Below are 25,289 nucleotides of genomic sequence, written 5' to 3'. Positions count from 1 at the left end.
CTAAGAGTAGAAACTGACAGATGGGGCAACTGAAGCTTGAAGAGGAGAGGCCTCTGTCCTGCAGTAGACTGACTATGTGTAGGCTGATGTCAATTTTGCGAAAGTGCAAACACCAAGGCTAAAAGGTACGACCTTGACAGCATGTTTTTATTCAAGCTCTCTCTGCCAGAGGTGAACACCAAGGCTAAAAGGTACGACCTTGACAGTATGTTTTTATTCAAGCTCTCTCTGCCAGAGGTGGATAGGGGAGGGAAAAAGTACATCAATGTTTACCAGGCTGCTAAGTGAGATGAAGGGAGAGAAATAAAAGGGGGTCAGAAATCAAATGCGGACAGTGTATGAAAAAGCAGGAAAAGGAAATGAACTTGAGAGAAAAGAGGGGCACACAGATGCCCTTTCAGAGAAATGTAGGGAGGTTCAGAAGCGACCAGCACGCTCCTCTCGGTCCTTCTTGTCTCGGGATCGGGACCTGCGCTCACGGCTGCGGCTGCGACGCCTGCGTTCACGGCTTCGACTGCGGCGCCGGGGTCCCTTGGGACTTCGTGATCCGGACCGAGACCTGCCCAACACAATCGTTTTCATGAACAGCGGCCAAACCAACTTTGAAGTTAATGCTACATCCACAATTTTCTGTGGCAATGAAGGAAAGATATACAGGCAGGGCTTCTGCATGTGTTACTGCACCAAGTGGTTTATCAGCGTAATTTACTATAGCCGAACCTTGTTATAATGAAGTTCCAGCAACCGCTACAATTACTTTGTTGTATGCAACATTCATTTTAAAAGCACAATGTTAGAGAAATGCATTCATGACACCATGTATCAGAATTGCAAGCCGCCCATCAAGGGCAATACTGTCGGCCATTCACTTTCGGAGATAAAATCACTTTCACAACATTTCATGCGACTAGCAACTGACTCATCGGCGTGGACAGGGGACAGAATTTTCCTCGCACTGTGCGACGCGTGCTGTCCGACATGACTGACAAGTCGCTGCACCACAGTTATTTGCTACTTGTTGCTGTGCAGCTGAGCCCATCAAAACTGACGCTGATCAATTGCGCACGAACATCGCCATGGTCACATGTCCAGTCCACAGCATGCGTCTGGTCAGATGCCAGACACTTGCTCCAGACTGGTCGTGGCTGGAGCTCTAGGTTTGATAGTAGTGACAACGCTGTTGCTATGAGCACTGCTTTGCACGACACAAGCAATAATATGCAGCGCATGTCCGTCGGTGATATGACCACTTGCAACAGATTTCGGGACTTGGCACTGGAAGTGTCAGTGTCGATGGGTGGGTAGTGCTTCTTGCTCAGGGTACGCTATCTTGGCACTCTGCCAGGAAAGCTGCTATTTGTAGATGCTCGCCCAACACGTAGAGTGCCCAATAAGGTGAAAGTGATTGTATCCAGGGTGTCGAAGTGAAAAAAAAAGAAAAGAAAAAGCGGTTTGGGTTCAGGCTCAATGCGCTCCATTTTAGTTCTGGTTTGGCTGAATTGGGAGCGCCATGAGAAATGCTTATTTCACAGAGTCCTGAAACAACCTTTTGCTCACAGAACACAACTGGCATAGCCAATTTCAGGAGTGCAAGCGCCCCTGCTGAGGTGGCCGTAGTAACCATCACATACCCATTGTCTATCGTGGTTCTCGCACACAAGGCAAGTCTTGAGTCGTAACAATCTGCTAGTAGGGTGTGCCAATCGAAGAAGTAGTTATTTGAAGAATCATGCAAACTATTGAGCACCCGTTGTCGGCTTATATACTTGAATTGTTTTGTGCCGAACCAGTAACTGCTGTTATTTATGGCTTGGGTTTCGGTTCAGGCACATTCCAAAAATATCGGTTTGGGTTTGGGTTCCACCAAAAATTGTAGTTTGAGTACGGTGTTCAGTTGGTTTGGTTCGACACCCTGATCATATCCACAAAAATGACTGATCGAGAATACTGCTCCAGAATGCCTGCCTACCAAGAAACATGTTTTGAACTGCAAGTGAGCAAATATTCACTTCGCTATATCCGATATTGCATTGGTCTTTGTGCTTTCGATTTCATTATAGCCATAGGTTAACCTATTGAAATAAAGCACAGTCAACCAAATTCTTAAATTTACTTTGTTGCATCCGATAACTCGTTATATCTGTTTGTTATACCAAGGTTCGATATACTTTCAATGACTGCATTTGTCAAAACGTTGATTTAACATTGTGCGGTGTATCTTATACCTCATTACAAGTACTGCAGTAAATAAAATTGCTGTGTTCTTGCTGCCCAGCCTAAACAAAAGCGAATGAGACTGTGGGATTATCTTCAGATGCTGTCACGTGCGTTCTGACTGCATGTTTCCTTCATTGCCACAGACTGTAAACGTAGAATGTTCCTCATAGCTGCTTAGAAACAAGTCCGCGTGAGGTGCTGACGATGCGACTGTGGGTCATGGTGACGGTGCATCTGCATGTGGTCGTGATGGCAACATGACATCAGCGAGAGCAGAAGTTTTCGCATAGAATATTTAGCTGCGGATCTCAGCTCCAACTCTCACTAATGAACAAGTTGCGCATGGAGAGGAGACAACAGCGGACATTTTGAAAGCGCTATCATCCACCTCTGTACGATGCATGAATGCACGATGCATCAAAAAGGCTACTAAGGTGCACGAAACTGCTGCAAGGAAGCGAAAAACTACATTAAACGTAAAGAAAATGTGTCCTCACAGGCAAAGGACTACATCCCAGGCGGGCTTTAGGTGTTCAAGGTAAAAATTTTAATGTTTACAACAAATGAAACTTTGAGCTCCGTTTTCTCAGCTTTCATTTTTTATGCAGTCGCTTCCAGTCATCCCAGTGCCATTTCACAATGAATAAGCACAAAATCATTCTGTCTTTTGCATTTAGATCCTGAAACAATGAGTGCAATAAAGCTGTCCATTTTTATCTGCACTTCATAAAAATATTTATAATGGGTTTTTTGCAAAAGTCATTAATAAGACAAATATGAAAAAGAAAGCTAAAATTCTTTTTTCTTTTTGCTCATTTCGGCATTTAAAAAATAAACCAATAGCTTTGATGCACAGAATGGGCCTTTGTGAACATGCTCATGTGAAAATCTCGGCGAACTTATGTGTAATTTGGGGATGACCATTACAGGCTGTCAAGTGTTGTAACTTGAAAACTATAAGAGATAGTACAAAACTGATTTCAGTTATGACAGCGTAACAAATCATACCTGCATGCCAAATTTCATCAATTTATTCCCATAAATAAATAAAAACGTTTTCACTGCCACGTCCCCTCTTAGGCTACAAAGGAAACCTATATGGGTTTTCTTTATAACTTAGTGCTACATTCAGGTGGATGACAATTTTTTCCTTTCATACAGCCAGCGAGTTTGCAAGAGATAGATACATGAAATGAATCTCCAGGATGATACCAGTTTCAACATATTTCCCAAAGTGCAGGACGAAATACATGGGTGTTCCAGTTACTTTTGTGCTTCAATGCATAAGAAACAGCTTTGTTAAAAACATTAAGTGGAACAACAGTGCATTCTTATGGCACGTTTGATGGTGCAGATCTCCAAACTGGTTCCAACCTGGAAATTCATTCCAAGTGGACACACCTTGCAAACTCAGTGGCTACAATTAGTAAATTGCAATATGCGCTGTAAAAAAGTAAATTTGTGATTTTTCTTTTTTTTAACTTCTTGAATATGTGTTTCGATTTCTCAAGCAACTAATGTCTAAGCAAGCAAGTAATTTCTAAGCAAGTATATATAACCAAGGCTCTGGAGCACTAGCTTTTTTTACAAACATTATTAGTTTGATGAATCACAGGCAGCCTCACTTTACATTGAAAAAAGAAAAAAGAGGAGCTTCATGCTTTTTCTATAGACATTCTTTTCTTTTTTTTCATGCATCAGCCTTCGTAGCACTGATTGCAATTTGTGTTTTACATGTCAAAAAGGTTTTTGTACATTTTGCAGATATTAGAACCTCTTCAATCATAATAATAAAGAATAATAACTGGATAGGGCATAGCACACTGTAACATTATCAGAATACTATTTTGCAGCCAAAAATCTAGAAACATCATGTATATTCAAGTAAAACCCTGCGCTTAAAACCCCTTGCAAGTCTGCTTTGACGTTCTGGCCTTAATATGCCTCCCCATCCTAAATGTTGCAATGAATAAAAAGATGATTGCTGTTGCTAATTGCCTAGTTGTGCAAAACTCAAAAAGGGAACGCATTCTCTCACTAACGAGTCGAGCAACTGATCCGTGCTTTCCAGCTGCACACAAAGGACATGACTCACCTCCTGCGGCGCTTGCGGCCGTACAGTTCCCTACGCAGCTCTCTCGAGATGGGCTTGAGGTGCATGAAGTTGCAAAAGCCACTGCGAGTGCACTCCCTAGATACAACATGGAAAAGAAGGCAGTCCCGGATGAAAATGCACGTCCCCCCCCCAGCCCCAGACACAAGGCCAGGCAATGCTCGACACACCAATAGCTACGCATGCCACTATTGAAGTACTCGGGCCACCACTGTAGAACTGCACTTCGGCAAAGTGAAAGTAAGCGCTTAAGCCTAAACACAGGATTCCAGACAGTCTAGTGGGATCCACCTCCAACAAAAATGGCTGTCTTACAGGCAAAAGAAAGCACTTAATGCTCAAGTAGGGACTGCACAGCTTCAAGCATTTTATAACCTTTCTCTTTGGAAAGATAAATAAAATTTAGCTAACTGCAGGACATGGAGCACCACGACTAAATAAGACAATGAGCCAGACATTCAGGATATTGAACATTTTTTACAGTACGCTGTTTCCAGAAACTGTGGTGCCAAGCTCCTAAAGTATGTCTGAGAGTGGTAGAAGGGCTAGTGTCAATTACATGGTGTTAAGCAGATGTTTCAACATGTAATCCACATTCACTGCAAGCAACAATGTGTGCACTTGATGTCCAGGGCAGTGACAAAAGCCAACTGTGCCTTTCTCTCACAGTGTGCTAGCACACACTTTGCAATGCCACACTGCTGACAGTTTTTTTTTTCATAATTTATTTATTAGTAAAAATACAGATAATTACATGTGCATAGTACACATAAGGAGACCCATAGTCAGAGACTACGGGACCTCCAGTTACGAGTGAGTCATGAATCGTGTCCTGTGAATGTGGGCTACGTCAAGGTGGAAAACGCAATAAAAATGTTTGTTTCTACTCCTTTAGGTAGTATATCGAAACTGCACTTAAGCCTCACCTTCTTAGTAACAGGTTGTAAACGCCTTCCTGACTGACACCAATGTTATGTTGTGGAGGTTTTATGGACATATAAGCATTGTTTTCTATAACTGAAAGAATTAGGGTGTAATATTACTATATGAGCTTGCAGTGAAACGAAGCTACAGCACATTTTGTTAAGAAATTTGTGGCTCCTGCTGATGTGGTATTATCTGTACTACCTAATGCAAACATTACCCACAAATGAAGAACCTTCAGCTCAGTCAGGGTGGCAGCCCAAGTATCACTTTGAACATTAGCGTTCCCCCTTAGTTATTAAAATAATTGTCAATAATCACATGTGTCTGTTTACAGTACCTATGCAATTAGCTTACATCAATGTAGAGATAGTAAGCCACAGGGATACAATCAACAGTTGCACTTGTGCATTGTGGTAAAATCTCTGGACACTCAAACAGCTATGGTTACCAGCCATAACAGCGGACAACATTCATAAACAATCTCAAAGCTGCAATATTAAGACAACATAACAGCACTACTCACAAAATTTCTTCTTCAGAAGAAGAAAAATAAGTTAGTTTCGATATGCTGGAGCAGGCTAATGTATATGCACACACTGTTCTTGTTAAAACTGTTACTTCTAAAACAATAATGTTTGAAGCAATGAGCCAGTCAGCAAAAACCTGAGTGGCATCAATATAGTAGATGAAACACCCTTGCAGTTGCTTAGAAAAGCACATTTGGAACAACACAGCATGAAGAGTGTAGCAAAGAAATACAGAGGAAATTGCACACACATGGGCATTTCTAGTGGGTGGTATTAAGTATAGACATGCTGCTCAGGCATGTTCACAAATTTTGTGGTATAAACATACCCTAAAATTAAAAATTAAATTATAGGGTTTTACATGCCAAAATCACGATCTGATTACGAGGCATGCCACAGTGGGGAGACCCAGAAATTTGGACCACCTGGAATTCTTTAAAGCGCACCTAAATCTAAGTACACGGGTGTTTTCACACTTCGACCCCCATGGAAATACGGCCGCCGTGGCCAGGATTTAATCTCGCGACCTTGTGCTTAGCAGCCCAACACCATAGCCACTAAGCAACCACGGCGAGTAAAGTAGAGATAATATCCACTACATGTATTTGTGTACCATAGTAGACAAGAAAAATGGCAACGACTTTAAGAAGAGGAAAAAAGCAGGCAGTCTTTTTGGTGAAATTTTATGCTCCTTGTTGTGTAAAGTAATATTTGCTCCGTAAGAGCATTGTGAACCTACTAGACAAGCTTATATACAATGCTAAAAAAAGTGTTGCAGGACCTCTTCTAACAGTTATATTTTGGTGGCTAACTATTAAGGTAAGTTTTGTAAGCAGTCTGGCGCAGTGAGCTTGCACTGATTGCTTTAGATATATCACCCTCGTCACAAAAACATTGGACCATGCTATAAAAGTTTCAATTCAAAACTAAGAAGTGCTTGAGTGTGATGTGCAATGCAGCTGGTGCCTTAAACAAGCAAATTCGGCAACAGCATCCCCAAATAAAGCACTAGGCCTTAGAAGCCCTTCCTGTTACAACAATCCCTGTGAAAATGTATTAATTGCTACAGCAAAGCCCGTATGTTGGGTAGCTTTCCTGCTTCCATCGGATCAGAATATTTGTGATTCTTAAGCCCTTATATGATTAGACCTTTTGTTGCATTAAAAGCATGTTATGAGCCTTTATTTGATACCGATTTCATTTTCATACCACATGATGGAAAGCACACTTTATACCGCTTGCACAATTCAGGAAACAGTAAAACACTTTAAATAACATTTCCGTTTGTTTACAATGTAAGGACACTATGAATTGCATTTCTTTGCAAGCAGACTAAGCCCCTCTAAAAAGTTGTTAAGTATATATACGGGCACTTCATAACTGCATAATAGCACGGCCGTTGGGCTTCCAGAGCCCACACTGCATTGCCAGGTACCCTACAGCCAACAATACTTAGATTACCTTACAAATTTTGTCATGTCAAATGGTTTTATGCTGTCAAGAGACACAACTATACATAAAAGACGAAACAAATGTCATTATCGGCTCAACGATGGACAAGTGACAGGTAGCGAAATCGCCTTTGCTCTGTGGCTACTCCTGAATCAAGAAATCTTGACCGCAAGGAAATAAAAACGAGAGAGCTGAAAAAGAAGGTCCCAGAGCTGAAAAGCAAAGCCAACAACTTTCACGTTGCAGCTGGAGCTGAAAAACAAAGCTGGATACAAAAGGGGAGGGAATGTATCGGGGGAGAGCTCGAACGTTGACCAACTAAATTGAGAGATGACCTCAAGACGAAGACTGAAATGGAAAAGACGACGTCAGAGATGGTGGTATGTTTTGGTGCTTTCCGCGCCAACTGATGACTGTGCTATACAGTGCGGCAAAGGGGAAAAAAAAAAAAAAAAAAAGAAAGAAATTAGTCGCATGCGGCACTCGCAAGCTGAAACGAAACTGACGGTTTTCACTAGCAGGCACCTAGAGGGATCCCAGTGCTCTTTCACCTAGGAAAAAGAAAGCTGGAACAAAATGCTGCAGGAAAAAAGACAAGCCAGGGCAGCCATAACTTCATTAATTAAAGCCAGCTTTTCTTAGCAACCGCAAGGAGTTTCTGGCAAAACCTAGCAGGCAAAGGTGCAATGATGCAATTGCTGAGAGTTTTTCTTGGTGACCCCACATGTGAAGAGCTGAAGCTGACCACGGCTACAACTGCCGCAACAACCTGACGCACCCACCCAAGGAAATGCCACTTACTCAGTAGCTGCCGTGGAACGCCAAGTCTTTGCTTTCAAGCTAAAAAGACAGAGCACAGGGTTACTCCTCAGAGCTTTGAAACGGGGCAGCGAGCTTTTTTTTAATGGCTTCCATGTTCTCGAATTTATTGTAAATAAAAAATTATCTGCACATCATTCCAGATATGACTTGATTCTAGCAGAAACTTTCACTGCCAATGCACGAGCGGCAAGGAATCTAAACATACGGCTAATAATTCCAGGGAATGCGTGGCTGACTGAAACTAGCATTGTCTGAGAAAAGGGGGGAAACTGTCGTAAATGATGAAAGCTGCTACTGCAGCTGATCAGAAAATGCTACGAGCGATTTTTTAACCCTTCACCTACTATGTTGGCTTCAGAAAAGCATTCTCAAACTACTATCTTTTCGTTATCAGGTTGACAGATGCAACAAACATAAAATTCCCAGAACTTATTCTTTTTAAATGCCTCTCGCATTATAGCCCACTGTGAAAAGTTTTGGCAACAACCATCTGGCTTTCCTTCAAAACTAGTCGTGTACTTCAACTGTCTTTGAAGCAAGCTTACTTTTAAAAAGTGCACACTAGAACACTGAAAAACATACTTCAGTGCACATGATGTAGTAAACCAATTGCCATATTGGATAGAGCCACTAATGTTGGAAGCCCGAATATTTTTAAAATGACCCAGAATGACACACAGTGACAGTCCATCACACAATCATCAAACAGCTCTATAACTGAAAACTACTATGGCAGCTCTATCATAGAGATACCATAATAGCCCCAGCAAGGCTCTTCAGGACTGGTCAAGATGCTTATCTCTGTTCCCTGCTTATGAGAGTTACACACCATCTGCTGTAGCTGTTTCTGAAGCACATACTGAACCGATTCAGTAAGGCAGTCACAATGCTATGTGTAAAGAGCTTAACAATCTGCTCTTCTTTTTAAAGATCTTACTGCCTGCAACAAGTGATGTTTAGTTGGCTACTTCGTCTCCTCAGGGACACTCAAACCATATTGGTGAAGTATGCTCAATCCTGAATACATTGGTCAGGTGAAGCAATTGCCAGCACGCTCATGAGACTATTCCCAATTGTCATACAACATCAATCAAATTGTACTCTAATACCTGCTCAGACTGTGAAGAAAGTCCTCACAGTCTATATATTAGACCATTTTTGTACAAAGTTTACAATATGGGAAACAGCTAACAACGATAAATGTGATTTCCCCCTGTCTCAGAATTAATTGCTAGCACAGGTTTTATTGCTTTTTGAACCATCTATAAATGAACATAATTCTTCACATTGACACTTGTGTCCAGTAGCAGAGTCACAAAAAAAGTGGAGAAATACTAAGGTTTAAGGTAGGTAAGGGGTTAGGGTGTGCACGCAGGAAATAACGGACAAGGGTTACCTTAGCCAGGCATGCTACAGAAAATGGCATGAAAGTTCATTGATAGAACCCACTATCAGCAAACGATGCGTCAAAGAAACCTGACAGAAGACCAACCCACCAATTCCCCAATCCTGCTATTTGCATTACATCTCAGCTCGACCAGTGGCATCACATCTATACGTCAACATGCCACGTATCAGGAAACACAAAAATCCTTCGAATAAAACCTTTGAAAGCACGAGACCACCAGGACATATCAAGCAGGATAACAATACAAAATGATGTATGGATAGAAACAGCTGCAGTTATCGCTAATATGAAGGTGTGTAAGAGTCACAGGTTCAGTTGTTACACTACTCATATTGTGTTTTGAGCTTGAATGAATACTTCTCTGTCGATTGGAAGTGGACTATTCATAAGCCTGACAGCAACAGAAGGTAGCTGGACTTCTTGAATAACAGAAAACATTGGCAAATTATAGACCACATTTTCAGCTCACATTCTAAAGACAAGCTGGTTTTGTGGCAATTTTCCTAGTGCTTGGTATTTTATCAGAATAAAGCATGTTATGTTAATGTAAAGACCAAGCTAAAGAAAGCTAAGCTAGAACCGTTTCCTCAATTGGAAATAAACCTCAGAATTTGTGAGGATGTCTTGGACTGCACATCAGAGATGAACAAACTGGAGACTCCTCAATGAAACACTTAAACCTCACCGATTCTTATCTCCGCTGCACAAGGAGAACGACACATGGCAACACATGCCATGTATTATGTCATGTAACACTGCATTTAAAAGTAAGAAGTTCCATGCATTATAAACTCATGATTGCAAAGTATTTTTGTGCTCTCCTATGCAATACGTATGCTAGGACTGTGGCTACTTACCTGAAAAACACTCAACTGCTAATCCCCAAAGGCATTTATCTTATGTTAATGAATTCTTATAGAAACAACTGCAGCCACTAATTAGTTAATGACCAAGGCTGGCAATGACAAGAAAGCAATGAGGCCAAGTTGGGCAGCAAGGTAGATAGGTGTCACTGAAATCTGGTGTACTAATTTGCAGGGCTGAGCACACGTCTTGTAGCAAAAGCTGTAAAAACCTGAGTAAAGGAGTCTGAAATGTGCTTACCCGTAAATTTTGAATCAGTGTTTCTCATAAAACGTTCTTTGTCAATGCTGAATGTGCAGCTTTCTTCAGCTGCACAAGGACACGGCTGGGCAATGAATATACAGGGTGTTTCAGCTAACTTTAGCCAGAGTTCAAAAATATGCTGATGCACTCTAAGATGATGTGACCAAATGGATGTTGCTCACTTTTGTATGTAGTGTGTTACGCTATCTTTTGTATTTTGCTTGAATAGATAATTGATCAAGATTAATTAACCAACTTCTGAAGCAACGAAGTTAGGCAACAAATTCCAATTAGAAAGTTGAAATACGCTTTATAAAACGTCCGATTAGACAATTTCCAACTTTCTATCTATTCGGTATTAGTGTTCTTCAGCTTACTGTGGATGCCGGCGACGTACCGTATTTACTCGCATAATGATCACACTTTCCTGTAAAAAAAAAAAATTGACGCAAATTCAGGGGTGCGATCATTACGTGGGTTAAATTTCCCGCGAAAATAATATTTCTTTTCATCCCGCGTTTGCTGCGGGACGACAACAGGTCTACAAGCAGGCGGTTGCTGCTGTAGCAGTGTGGGACAACAAAACAAATATGGCGGCTGGCGGAGCAAGCCGAACGCGATTTTTATTCTTCTCGTGAGTACATTACGTGCATTGAAACAGTTTCTTCCGTATCAGTAATCAATACTACCGTTAATATCGGCAAGTTTGCGACCATACCGTAGCCATGTCCACTTTGAGGGGACAGAAACGGAGATGGGCGCGCGTAGTTGCCAGTGACATTGAAACACATGGCCGGCATGCTGCAAAAACTGCGGCATCTGTCTTCACTACTATCCTAATACAGCTTTATTTCCGCGAAGGGTGGGCGAGTATCTTAGCTGTGTTACAAGCGTCAGCATATGAATAGGGTACACTTCTAACGTATTAGAGTAAACGTGGCCACTATAGTTGCCGCTTGCGATTTGTTGCGTGCTCACGAGTGCAGACAAGAAGAATCGAAAGCTGCCTTTTTTGTTGTTGTTGGGCTAAAACATTATGAAGCCTACAAGTAATAAAATCAAGGAAAGTTTGTTTGTAGCTTTTTTTTTTTTTTTTCATGGGAGTGCGGAAAATGATGAAAGGAATGAAATTGGGCATCTGCTTAAGAATGTTTGGTGCGTGCAGACTGCTTGGTATGTCTTCAAGAGTCGTTCCTGTAGCATTTGACAGCCTTCGACAGATCGTAAAGGCGATCATCATTAGCTAAACTTTGCACACGACATATCGCTGCAACAAGTTTGGGGTGCGATCATTATACGGAAAAGGAAAAAATTTTTTATTTTGACGAGAAAATTCAGGGGTGCGATCATTACGCGAGTACGATCATTATGCGAGTAAACACGATACCAAAAGATATGTGACATACCCGCTTGCGTGCCGTGATTTCAGTGCTCCCAAACTGTCTGCGTACAAACTAACATAGCGTCTAGAAGGGCGTGCCGCCACTTGAAAGGCAACAGGGCAGTGACGAAGGCGTTGACTGTGCGATTTACGCCAGCCAAGTGCTTGCCTCGTGGCGGTGCATGACAGCAATAGCAGACATAGCAGGAGCACACTCGGCTAAATGCTATGTTCGTTTGCGTGCGGAACGCTTGGGAGCAGTGCAATCACGACGCGCAAGCGGGTATGTCACGTGGTGCTCTTTTTGTATTTCGCAGACATCCGCAGTAAGCTGAAAAACACTAATACCTAATAGATAGAGAGACAGAAACTGTTTATTTGGACGTTTTGCGAACCGATCTGCAACTTTCTAATTGGAATTTTTTTCATAGCTTCGATGCTTCAGAAGTTGGTTAACTAATCTTGACTAATTATCTAATTCAGCAAAATACAACATACAGTGTGACACACTACATACAAAAGTGAGCAACATGCATTTGGTTGAATGGTCTTACAGTGCATCGGCATATTTTTTAACTATGGCTAAAGTTAACTGAAACACCCTGTATACGCTCAAGACAATCTTCCGACACAGCCCCGATTCTAGACATAACCAACACTCTCATCTACACTACTAGCCAATACAGCCTTTGCCAGGGTCATTAAATTTGACCTTGGTTATGTTCTCTGTGCAAAGCAGCTATACACAAAAAGAAAGTATACACAATGCAACACGAACAGCCACTGCACTTCACACATGCTGACGTACAAGATGATGACACAGCACACTACATTCAAGCAGCCTCAAGTTCTGTCCCCAGAGGCTACCAGCTTGCAATAAAAAGCATACAATAAAAGCTACAGCTGAAAATTTGTAGTGATTCATCTGTCACTTCACTGCTAGGCACAATGAAGACTAGAGGCTTGGGACGACAGCTTTACATGGAAGGCAGACAAGGCATAACTGCAGAAAACAGGGCCAAACCAGCCTATTCTATCAGCTTGACCGTGTCAGCCACCTAAGCATGTGCAGTGAAACCAGCTATAACAAAGATTATAACAACGTGTTTGGAATGCGTATTGCAACCACCGAAACCTGCCTGCTTTCAATTCCTGCCAGAAACTGGCTGCCTCAGCAAGTGATAAGCCCTCCTTGTATTTGGCACGACACTGAGCTACAGTCAGTGGCAGGCTAAGAATGTAGCGGCAAGCAAACCTCAAAAGGGAACATGTGCCAGTAAATCTGTTGTCCAGGTTTTCTGCTCCTTCCTTATATGTAGTACATGCATACATCTCCCCGTCTTCACTGTCTTGGGTGCTTCCATGTAGCACGGAACAAGTTCTAGCCCTGCTGCAGAACTTATTGTGTGTCAGAAGTGAGTAGCAAATCTATGAAGGGAATGGATCAACCGGTCGATTCAGCATTTCCTGGTACATCTTGGCAGCGGTGCTTGCACCCACACAAAGCTAATGGGGTGGAAGGACGGAAGAGTTGTCAGCAAGGAAGTAGTTGTACCCGAGGTAAATGTAATCCTTCTTCTTACTCCCTTTTCAAACATATAACAAATGAACAGTACAAGCAACCTGTTTGTCCTCTCTTATTTGACCCTAAACTTGGTGATTCAGTGGTGGAACAGCCATTTCATCTTTTGGCGCTGGTCCTGGCGCAGGCAAAAAGCTGGTTTGGCGCAGTAGAAAGGACTTTTGGCACACGGTCCAATGCATGTGTGCTTACCAAATACCGTGGAAATATTAATTGATAGAGTCAATATGTTGTGGAGACGGGTTTGTGCGAGGCTTACCCTACATCACATGGAAGTTGAATTCTCTGCTACTTGCAATTTATGCGAGTTTCGCAAGCCAGAAAAACCAGCACAACGCAGCGCTACACAGTAACGAAATTACTGAAACGCAAAAGCATGGGCGGTGCGGAGTCGAGTAAAAACGAAACCTTTCGACAGCCCACGTCGTTGTCAAGGGTAATTTCAATGAGTTCTTTTTAAAAATGAAATAGAACTGGACAAGTAGCATATTATTTCGTATTATAATATAATACAAGGATGTTTTGTGCAACGAGTGGTTGAGTACTAGTGACAGAATTCAACTGAGTGCTTTCATCATTAGGTAACCACATGAATGTCTCGGGAGTGTCTCTAATGTCCTGCATTTACTTCAATTTCTCCATTATTAAGGCTCCGTTCGCAATAATATTGACGTCTTAGAGATTCTCGAGCACTAATCTATCACTTTAGCTTGACTTAATATTTGCCTTTAGTGCCCTTTAATTATGCACCATGCACAATTCTGATCTCAGTGGCTCTTTTGCAAAGCTCCGCTATCACCCATTAACATTGAAAAAGTTTACCGTTAATCCTAGAATATGACATCCTCCTTCAGTAAACTCTGCGGTGCCACACAGGTACGATGAAGATCGAAATAAAGTGCCAGCAAGATGGTACAGCGGCACTACATTGTACATCCGTCAGAGAAAAATGCACGAATGACTAACCAGACAACTCAAATGGGCCCATAGTTTCTCAATATAGAGTGAAGAACTCCTTGGACGGATACCTGTCTGCTTCCTTATATGATGATGATGATAGCATGCTGCTGGCTTTGCTAGCTGCGAAGCATCAATGAAAGGGGGGTTTCGCTTTTATGCATGCTTTGGTGCAGGCTCGGTGAAATTTTCCACTAAACTGTCGTTTTGGTCCAGGATGACCCAAAGGTTTGCTCGGCATAGTTTGGCGCAACTGGCACAGCTGTTCCACCACTGGGTGATTTGGTCTCCTTGTAAATGTGGTACATGACCTGGTGTGCCCACTGCTGCTGAACAGCTACAGCTCCTCCTCTTTGTGCTGACGGAATTTGCAACGGAACTATTTCTTGAAGTGTTGAGGGATAAATGGCATCTGCTGCCTGAAAGGAGCCTCTCCTGCATTCTTGACTTGCCACTGACTATAACAGTAATAATAATAATAATAAGTTCTGGGGTTTTATGCGACAGAAGCACAATGTTATTACAAGGCACCCAGTAATGGGAGACTCCAGATTAATTTTGACCACTTAGGGTTTTTTAATGTGTGCCTAAATCCAAGTACACAAGCATTTTCGCATTTTGCCTCTATTGAAATGTAGTCACCGTGGCCGCAATGGCATTTGTGATCTCGATCTAACCAGGGGAATGCCAGAGACTGGCTCCAGTTCTAATACGGCTTTTATGCATAGGTACACTTTCACTGATACATAAGCTCAACAAATGGGCCGCACCAACCTTGTGGCTGAGGGCTGAAGATGGCTGTGGCTTACATTACATACCGACTTTCAAAGTGACAACTGTTGAGGGTTCTTCCCATGACTTGAAATTATGTTGTCAGCAGTTGTCATCAATACTGCTGAATGCTTGAGAAAGAAAATCCAAAGAACCTGAGTTTTCTCAGGATTCAACACAAGGTGCAGCAATGAAGTGGCCATGCTGCACTTTTAAAAATCATACACTGCTTAAGGTGCAATTTGCCACACATTAAATCATTATCAATCATGCCTTCTTTCCCGATGCTGCATGCATGCTACTTTGCTGTCAGGAATGCAAACAAATGATGAGAGGTGCAAGGTGTTTGTTCCTGGCCAGAAAATAGTAAATATTGATTGTCAAAAGGAAAGAAAGGTGCACACTACTGATGCTGATTTTTCTGTGACCAAATTGCACCTCGAAGAGAGTACATTCTTTAAGAGTAACACAGAACTGTGCCAGCTGCTTCGATGCACCACAAAATGAACTGCACATGTTGAGCAGAGCCGTGTTCACGAGTCTTGCACTATGCCTGTTAGAGGGCTGCAGTTGCGATGTCACGTCATGCCATTTGCCCTAGTACAAGATGCAGTGTCCCTTGCTTCATGTGTGACATTGTTTTATGAAAGCTACCTACGTCTACCTTCAACCAAGCATGTGCAGTGATTAACTCTTCCATTGCCATGCATATTCAAATTGATCACCAATGATCTATGATTTTAAGTGCCGATTTCAGCATGTTCAAGCTGTCTTACAAAAAGATTCACCGACGTTTACAATACTCCCTAATGCGAAATTTGAGCGCAGCTGTATAGGCGTTTTCATTTCGCAATATAGTGGCTGGTGTGGACAATCTGTCTCATGCGCCACATTGTAAATGGATCAAAGTGTGGCGCGACTGCCTCGCTAATTGGGAGATCGCGAGAGGTGGTGCGTGGGTGAGATTAACAGCAGCCGCCGCAGACAGACCTCTGTTCATGCAGCGCTTTGTTTCCACACAGACGGCATGCACTACTCGTAGCCATCATTGCTGCAAATACCCTTCTTGCGCGGCACTACACTTTTCTTCTCCCACTATTGCCATGCCCTCCTCCCCTTTCCTCCTCACTATATTTGCTGTCGGCATCTTTCATCTCCTGCTGCGTTCCATGTTCACTTTCATTCTTTGCTGTGTTCGTTCGCTCAGTTACGAGGGACAACGCTGACGCTTGCCGCAGGAACAAGCACCTAAGAGCTGCGCTCTGATACATAACACTACCCAGCTGGTAGTCCAGGAAAAGGGCTTTCAGAATCAGTTTTAATTTTGTTTCTGTGGCAGAATTGTGATTTTAGGCGCAACTTTTGGCAAACTGAAGCGTGTGCAGTGTGGCGACAGTTTGCGTGGCCTTTGCCTTCATTGTATTCGAAAGAAAGCACACTGCTCATGATTATGGCACATCAACACAGAAACTTTGTGATCAGAGCTCCAGCAGTAAGTCAAAAGACAACATTACGTTGCTGGATTTACGATCTCGCAGTGCTGCATAGTGATGACTGGAAGAAGAAATTGGCAGCTGTCCGCTGGTAAGCTTAAGTTTCGACCCTGAGCAGCATTATTCCTCTGAAGCGCATTCAAAAAGGTCTTCCACTTGGCCTATATAAGGAACTGGGCATCTTCACAATTTTTTTAACCTTTTTGCAATTGTATCCAAATAAATGAGTGCTAGTCTTTTTAATAGAAAAGTGTTCTTGGAACATTACAGTAAAGGCTTCACAAAGTTTTGTCTATTATCTGTTAAAGCTTTCTTCCTTGCAACTTAGGTCTTTAGAAACACCAATTATATTTTGACAAATAATTAATGCAAACTTTATGCTAAAGCATGGTATGTGGGAACAATATTGTTTTTCTAAAAAATAGTGATCCACGAAAGAGTTAAACAAAAGCAAGAAAATGCAAGGTGCAGTGAGCTATCTCTATTTTTGGCAGCACTAGATGTTTCTGCAAGTTTATTTGCTAAGATGAGATTACAGTATCAACTTCTTTAAAATTTTCACTACACCTCTCAACTGCAGCCAAAAGTATAGTGCCATCAATCTTTCAATATTATGAGATGTGAGAACAGGGAAAAACCTGCAAGTGTGCGCATTCTGATTTCTCATTTTGACATTCTTGTAGACAAACAAGCATACAACAAACAATTACTAAGGTCATTATGTACGAGCTCAGCTATAAGGAGCCCTGAGTATGTAAAAAACACTGCACATTTTACAGTTTGTTGTAAGCGAGCTCAGCATGTAACAGGTCACTTACCCCATCTCATACTGGCGACAGCAGGCCTCACGAAAGTCGGTGACTGGTGACAGCTCTGAATAGATTGGGTGACCAGCAAACCACCGATTGTTCAGGTCTGCCACAGCCTTCTCAGCATCTTCTTCCCTGCGAAACTAGGCAAATAGGGAAAGCAGAAGCTTTGACTAGTGCTACAATAACCTATTTTTGAAGTTGCCAGAGTGGTTTCACTGAAGAGCTTAGCCCTTTGAGGGTCAATTTCTCTTTGCCAAATGCAACACCTCAGGTTCAATATTTTTTTATTGCAGATTCAAGATCTTCACACACATTTTACTGCAATTTTTTTAGAGTTGGCATTAATGTGGCAAAAAATATTTTCTGTAGATAAACATGCATTGTGTATTTATGAATACAGATTGGCTTGCTTAAATACTTATAATAAGAATAAAAAGATAGACATGCTTAAATAGATATAGTCCGATTGGGCACTTGGGCAGCAGACCGCATCGGAGGAATCACCACTTGACGCAATTGCAGAAGAAAAACCACCGCGCATGTGCACAGCATAGTCGAACTGTGTATGTGAACGCACGCAAGAAAACTCTATGGTTGTGCACTTGTCAGAAAAACCAAAAGGGTTGGAAAGTTGCAATAATCTTTCGTCACAATGCCAACAAGAGGCAATCAGTTTCGCGAGCCTTGAGAAAAGAAACACAAGCACGGCAGCATCGAAAGTATAGGGTGAAATCGTTAGCTATAAACGAGCAAGCATCTAGCAGTGACCCTTTCAGAGATTAGAAACGAGACAGACATCAGTTTGCGTGAGCGCAAAGAACGGAAACAGCCTGCAAGATGAAACCAACACTAACCACCGCACGCCCATGAAAGTGGTTGCTGAAACGCCAGCGTAAGGACGGCTTCGAATTAAAACGAAGAGACTACGGAGCGGAAAAAAATGAATTATTTGTTGTATCCCCACAGAGTGGCAGCACTTACTGGGCAACAGATATGAAAAATTGCCGTTTCTCAAACATACAGATGGTGCCTTTTATTTACGTCTGACCCTCGAAAGGTTAGTAGCATGATATTGTTGCCACTATAGTGGGTGCACTTAACAGCAATCACTGCACCATAAACAAGCGGGTTTATTTTGAGTAATTACTTGGGCACTTTTCTCTGGATTTTCTATTCTGATGAGCCCACAGACAATGAACTCACAACATATGAACGAAAATCCATAATGCACTGTGACAAATACAATTATACCTTGGTATAACAAAGTAGGTAAAATCGGCACTGTATACAATCGCCAACAGATTTTTCAGACTCCACAAAAATTTAGTCTTGATGGATATTCCGGACTTCATAAATGACCGTCAAGGTTCCCACAGAGCTAATGCATTTTCACGACCGGTTTTTCGGATGAATTTAGGCCCCAAAGTCTAAATCTACAGTGCCCAGAATATACTTGCTAATGTGGCAACTGGAGGGCTCTCCCAATGGGAGGAGGTGGCAGTGCTAGGGCTGCTTTCCAACTTTGACTGCCAGGGGCACTGCAGTTAGCCGTGCGTTGCCATTTGCCCCGTGCGAAGCGTTTCGTTCAAGTGTGCAGTATTCTCCAGTATTACGTGGTGCAATTTGAGCTCATGTGAGTGGAAGTTGCATCTACTAATGATGCTAAACGCAAAGCATCAAAAGAACAGACTGATGGGCTAGTTTAGTTGACACTGCATAACGTGAGGTTGGGCACAAGAGAGCACATAGAACAACAGAAGGGGATGAAGAGACAGCGCTGTGTCTTTGTCCCCTTCTGCTGTTCTATGTGCTCTCTTGCGCTAAACTTCAAGTTGTGTGCAGCATCAGGGCACGGAGAAAACAACTTTCGTGCCCCTGTGCCGGGGCATAGAATAAGGAACCAGGTTTCAAAGTCGCAGTGGCTACCGGTCGAACCCGGACAAGGTACCTATGTTCAGCGTGCCGTCGGACCCGGCACAGCTTGCAGAATTGTAGCAGATAATCAAAAGCGGGAATGCAAGTTACTCCAACATGTGTTGTCTGCGAGAAGCGCTTTTAGGAGGTTTGCATCGACAGAACTTACAGAATTATGGTGAATGGCGTCGTCAATATGCTCGCCGAGAGGGTACGTTTATTATTATTACTTTGGCATCATGGACAGTTTTTGTTCTATATTGCAGACTTTGTAAGTGAAATATTGCCGTGTATATATTCATTCTCACAAAAGAAAATGCAAGTTGAGGTAGACGCACAAGCACTATTTCTACGTAACGCAGGTTGTGCCTTCTAAATAAAATGCATGAATAATGAGTCTTATTCTGACTTGTGTTAATTACCAGATACGGTCATCGAAGACAGTGGCATGTTGGGAAAGAGCAAAGGTGTCCTTGCTTTCTTTTTGCGTATAGTATGCTACACTATTTAATATCTACTTACTGATATATTAACATTTTGAATCGGCAAGCACAGTGTTACATCGACCAAAATGTCGATATACCTATCCAGAATATGAGACCCATATTGCTATCTTCATCACTGGACTGCAGCACTGAGGTCCCTTGGTATTTAACAAGAAAGCGAACAAAACGCATAATGTCCTAAAAGAAAAAAAAAAAATGCTTTTATAATACCAGTGTCACTCGTGCCATTAAGAATTAATTAAATGCCACTGGCCATTAACAATGGTAGCCAGGATACAAGTGATTGAGTTCAATCAGCAAGGACTGTGTGTGGTACACCCGCGATCGACAAGCATGATTGCAGTGACTGGACCGCAATCCAAATTGCCGTAAGGCACGTTCATCCACAATGACTTATTGTGATCAACATGTAAAGAAACCTTCAGTGTTTTGTTTCAAGTTGTGTCTTTCGGTGAATGCTCCAAATTCAATCTTATTTAACGACAGCCCGGTGGTAGTAGCCTGGTGGTAGTAGGTGTTAAAGTTTCGCGGGCTTCGTAGCGCTGTTGGGTTCAGAATTTTTTTCATAGGGCTAGGCCGGTAAGTTTATGTCTCCCACCAGTAAAGCATTTAGACAAAGGGCTGCCAAGGCAAACAGAAAGACAGTTTTTGCAGTGAAAAGCGCAGTGCACCTGTGCTACCGATGCAGGTCTATGCTGCAAATGCACACAGCTGCACCTTAGTGCAGCTGTGTGCTGGGGAAAGGCATCACCGTGGTGACCATGTGAGTGCGTGTTTTCGGCACATTAGCCAGTATATTCTAGGCACCATACTAAATCGCTCGTAACAAGCCACCATGTTGGATTTTCCGCTGGCTTGGCTTCCAGTGGCCCACTCTATAGCCTCCCAGATTGGGACGTGCGTGCTTTCAATAGAGAACACACGACATCCTCCAGTATCGGAGGCCATGCCCACTGCTCCTTTGCTGAAGAAATGCTCTAGGGGACGACACTTTTTCTTGTTTCCTTTTTTCGGTCAGCTCTATCGTCATAATCACTTAATGCGGGATCTGATCACCTCGAAACATAGTACGAGGCACGGCGTCATTAGAGTTTTTTAAGCCGCTCTAAACCAAATAAATTTTATATTTTTGGCTGAGCGAGTTTTTAGGACTGTTCTATCTTTCCGACTATTTTTCAGGCTTTGCCAGGTCCGGAAAATCGGTCAGTGACTGTATATAAATTTGGATTTTTAAGCTGTAACTACAATCACGTAGCACGGAAAGGGCATTAAAATTTTCTGATTATCTGGCAAATGGAAAAAAAAAAAAGAATTTCATTTTCTTGAACTTGAGGGTCGGCGACCAGAGATATGGTTTCATGCTGTGTCGACAATATTTTCACATCGGTGGTGTGAAGCAAAGCCTGCGACACTTTTGTGTCCACTCAGCTGCCACGGCTGATGGCGTTCTTTGATAGTGGCTCATAGTGATCATCTGCGTCTGTGGCAATTTACATTTATTGCCTCAGCATACCTTTGCAGCAACAGTGAATGTTGCTATACTGAACTAGTGCATAAATGAACATTATATTGAAGTTCAAAATACATAGTGTTCTATGGACAAGAAGTGATAAAAAGTTGAATATACTTTGTTAAATTGAGGTTTAACTGTATATTGAGATAAGGGATATTTCATGACTAACTTTTGTGCATTCTGTGATTTGTTGTAAATAGGTTTGATTGGACTACACAGACACAATAAACAGACTTCACTCACCTTGACATAAACGTTGCCCACAAGATGGTCACCAAGGTTATCACACACATTCATCTCTTCAATCTCTCCATACTGTAACGACAAACAAATAAATAAAATGAAGGCCAGAGCACCAGATACTAAAAAACAAGCAGCACCAGTAATCGGCAAAACGCACTTATGCATGCACAGAGCAAGAACTTTAATATGGACAGTTCTTTGCTTTTGAATCATGTATATGTGAGCACTACTGATTATACTTGTAAATTGTCTTCTTTCTGAGCTCCCCTTGTTTTTCTATTCTTTAAATTATGACTAGGCAGCAGATCATATCTTGAAGGAACCTTCGACAGCTAGTCTAAGCATAGGCTCACAGTTTGAGCATGAGCACTTTTCAGTTCAAATTTACAAAAGTAACAGAACCACCAAAAATGAATGGAAATGCACGCCACAGAATATGGCATACCTTGTCTTCCAGTTCAACAAAGACATCTTCAAAAAAGTTGTCAAAATGCTCCTGCATTTCTTCTTCAGTCATGTTGGCCACTGGAATGAAACAAACGTGTTGGCGTGAAACACTATTTGCACAAAATTTGACGCGAAACAATCTTCAACCTAATATAGACTAAGAAGCAAGAAGGGATCACATGCTTTTTTTTTTTGTAACACTCAGAATTGCAAGTCGGGAAATGTTCTACCATGAGTGGGCGCTTACTTGCTCACATTTATACTGCCCCTATACCGCATGTTTACTGGAAAGTAAATGAAGCTTACTTAACAGTACGCACCTTGAAATTTAACATCCTTTCGCCATGCCAACTTGAATTTCATTAAGAGTACTGCACACAGCTCGCACTTACAAACTTGCTGCACAATTTTATGTACTAATTTTCATTGATGTAATAAAGTCCTTTGAGTTTATTAATTTGGAGCATCTCTTTTGGTGAACTTGAGGCAATGAATTAACATGTACAGTAAAATGCATTTGCTACTAGAAACCCACCTATGAAACCGAGTTTGGGTTGCTCCTACTTTGAATGTCTACTCTCAACCATGAGTGCTAACATCACTGTGTTTCAAAGTGCTACATTACCATTACCTTTATTGCATACTAAGCTGCTTTCTTTTTTTTTTAACACTGACCACTTCACATTTTTTTGTATGCGACGTAAATTCCAACTTAACATGGTGTAATGTCAACATGCTTTGTATTAATACCTTGAAAATTACAGATGATCCCTCCTGTATATTGCAATCATGTACAAAGGTGAGCAGCCTTGTCCAGAACGTGCCATCGGGTTCGAGACAGGTTTCTATTGCTCATCACTTCCTTTTTCCAGTTCCCACCTTGTGCAGTCACTTCCCGCCATAGGGTACTGCAGCAGCCCATGTGGCTTTAATATGATGCTGCCACGGCGGGCAGTGCAGCACTATGCCACTGTGTTTTACACATGTAACCAGGCGGCCGGGCAAGCAATCGAGGAAGAGTGGAATTTCCCAATTTCATTGCCCCACCTAGTCCTCTGCTGTCCTAGACTGCACTTCCTTTCTCTTGGCACCCATTCTATAACCCTAATGGTTCACCAGTTATATAACCTCCACATTACGTGACCTGCTCAGCTCTATTTTTTCCTCTTAACGTCACTTAGAATATCAGCTATACCCGCCTGTCTCTGATCCAAACCACTCTTTCTGAATATGTGACCGCAAACAGCTAGGCACATTTATAGCGTCAACTGTGCAGCATGCCACCTTACAATTGCAACAGCAAGCACAAGCACAGAAAGCACTCTCCAGTGTGAGCATTATCTGTTACAGTGTTCATATCGGGAGGACACAACCCCTGCTAGGATTATCTGTACAATGCTGTTAGCACGAAGGTGTGAGAATAGGTGTAGTTTAAGACATCACATCTGCAATGTGCTTTCCATTTTTTTTCTTCTTTGTATTACTGGAACCCATGTATGTGCCAGGATATCAAGATAGAAAAAGGAAGTTCATGAGCATGTGTGACCGTATTGTCTTAATAAATAAAGACGAAGAAGCAGTGACTGCAAATACCTGTAGCTACGTGGCCTGGCTATTTGTGGTGGTGCGCAATGGGACCTCGCATATAACAAAAGGCAAAGCACTTGCATAGCAGACAGCATTAGAGCTGGAAATTTGCACACTTGTGCATACTGCCGCCAATCTCATTATTATAAGGTGCTGACATGCCATGCAGTCGACACTCGCTCAATATTAAGATATGGCAAGGATGTATGGCTGGCTGCAACTGTGTTACACAGCCAGAATATTCTCATTTTCAAAACCCACGGAAGCAAGACATACAACATGCGTTGGAAAGTGCAAGAATCATTAGAATAGTTACATTTTATAAAAGATACAAACACTACCACATCCCATTTCAGTAAGCGATAGTGAAACAGTACCGAAGTGCACAACGACTGCACTTCAGTGAACTACGCACAACGGCGTCACCCAGGCGCCTGCATTTATGGCGGGTGCGTGCTGACCGGCCCAGGCTGTCTAGTTAAATACGCAAAGCGCCTTGCGATGGATATGTAGGGTAAATGACACTTACAATGAGATCCATCAGCTGTCTGCGCCGAGTTCTGAGGATTGTGGTACAGGTTTTGCAGCAGAACAGTCTGCGACAAAGGAGAAGATTAGCCGTCGATAAACCGAATGCCTCCGCGCTTGATTCGCAAAGGCGGTGCGTCACCCGCATCCGCGACAGTTTAGGAAATTTACCTGACTAAACGTAGGTTTGTTGTGAATCCTCGAACATCTGTCGCCATGTCGACAGGCTCCAATCTTGAAGTAGAAGGAGCAGTTGACTCTACAAAAAGAAAGCGTCGAACGAGTTAACCGAGGCGACAAGTAGGTTTATTCATGCAACGAGCATATACACAGTAGGCGATATACTGCCATGAGCAAACAATGCGGTAAGCAAACTAGAGCGCGACCCATTGCGCTTTTTAACCAATGCAAAAAAAAGTAAATATTCATAATGCTCTGCAGATTTACGAGCATTACCGTCAAGAAAAAGGAAAGCGCTAGATGAAGCCATGAACAGAGGCATTGCTGAAACGTAGACAGTTTGTTTGCCTATGTTCTCCAATAAATAACAACAGCAGCACCAAGCATGGACATGGGCGTGTTGCTTGGTTAAAAAAGGCGAGTTGTGCTTGCGAAGCACGCAAGCAAGGGCATGAAATTAGTAACTTACTTATCTTTTTCAGTGCCGAAAATCGAAGCCAGATACTCCGCCATCTTGAACTCGCAATTCTTTTCACTCAGGACGGCTCCTACCGGTCATGTTGCGTTTATACTAATTGCGCCACGAATTTTATATTATTTAAGAATAAATAAAAGATAGAGCAAGAACATTTTTGTTTTTGTGTTTAGTAAGACGCAACAACCGCCTTTAAATTTTAAATTACAAATTGACATTGTGTTATAGAATTATAACATCTTAATAAATACGCAAAAATCACCTTGCATGACGAACAACAAAATGAGCCTAGATAAATAAAATCCAATAAAAAGTTTTTACTGCAAA

At 42.1% G+C, this 25,289-nt stretch overlaps 1 protein-coding gene across 2 annotated transcripts; it reads right to left on the bottom strand.

Annotated features, from left to right (window-relative positions):
- Window positions 1-192: 192 nt before the first annotated feature.
- Window positions 193-25,092, bottom strand: U2af38 (U2 small nuclear riboprotein auxiliary factor 38). Of its 2 annotated transcripts, XM_075692449.1 has the most exons (9): window positions 24,957-25,092; window positions 24,479-24,566; window positions 24,309-24,375; window positions 22,191-22,270; window positions 21,746-21,817; window positions 17,576-17,709; window positions 8,038-8,076; window positions 4,313-4,408; window positions 193-559 (listed from the first exon to the last, which is right to left on the bottom strand). In XM_075692449.1, the coding sequence occupies exons 1-9, from the start codon at window positions 24,998-25,000 to the stop codon at window positions 418-420; spliced, it is 762 nt and encodes a 253-aa protein (XP_075548564.1). In that variant the 5' UTR covers window positions 25,001-25,092; the 3' UTR covers window positions 193-417. The 2 variants fall into 2 exon arrangements, with proteins under 2 accessions (XP_075548564.1, XP_075548565.1); XM_075692450.1 differs by lacking the exon at window positions 8,038-8,076.
- Window positions 25,093-25,289: the final 197 nt, after the last annotated feature.

Source organism: Dermacentor variabilis, chromosome 5 (assembly GCF_050947875.1).
Source record: "Dermacentor variabilis isolate Ectoservices chromosome 5, ASM5094787v1, whole genome shotgun sequence".
Classification (NCBI taxonomy): Eukaryota; Metazoa; Arthropoda; class Arachnida; order Ixodida; family Ixodidae; genus Dermacentor; species Dermacentor variabilis.
This window is presented reverse-complemented; position numbering and strand designations above follow the sequence as displayed.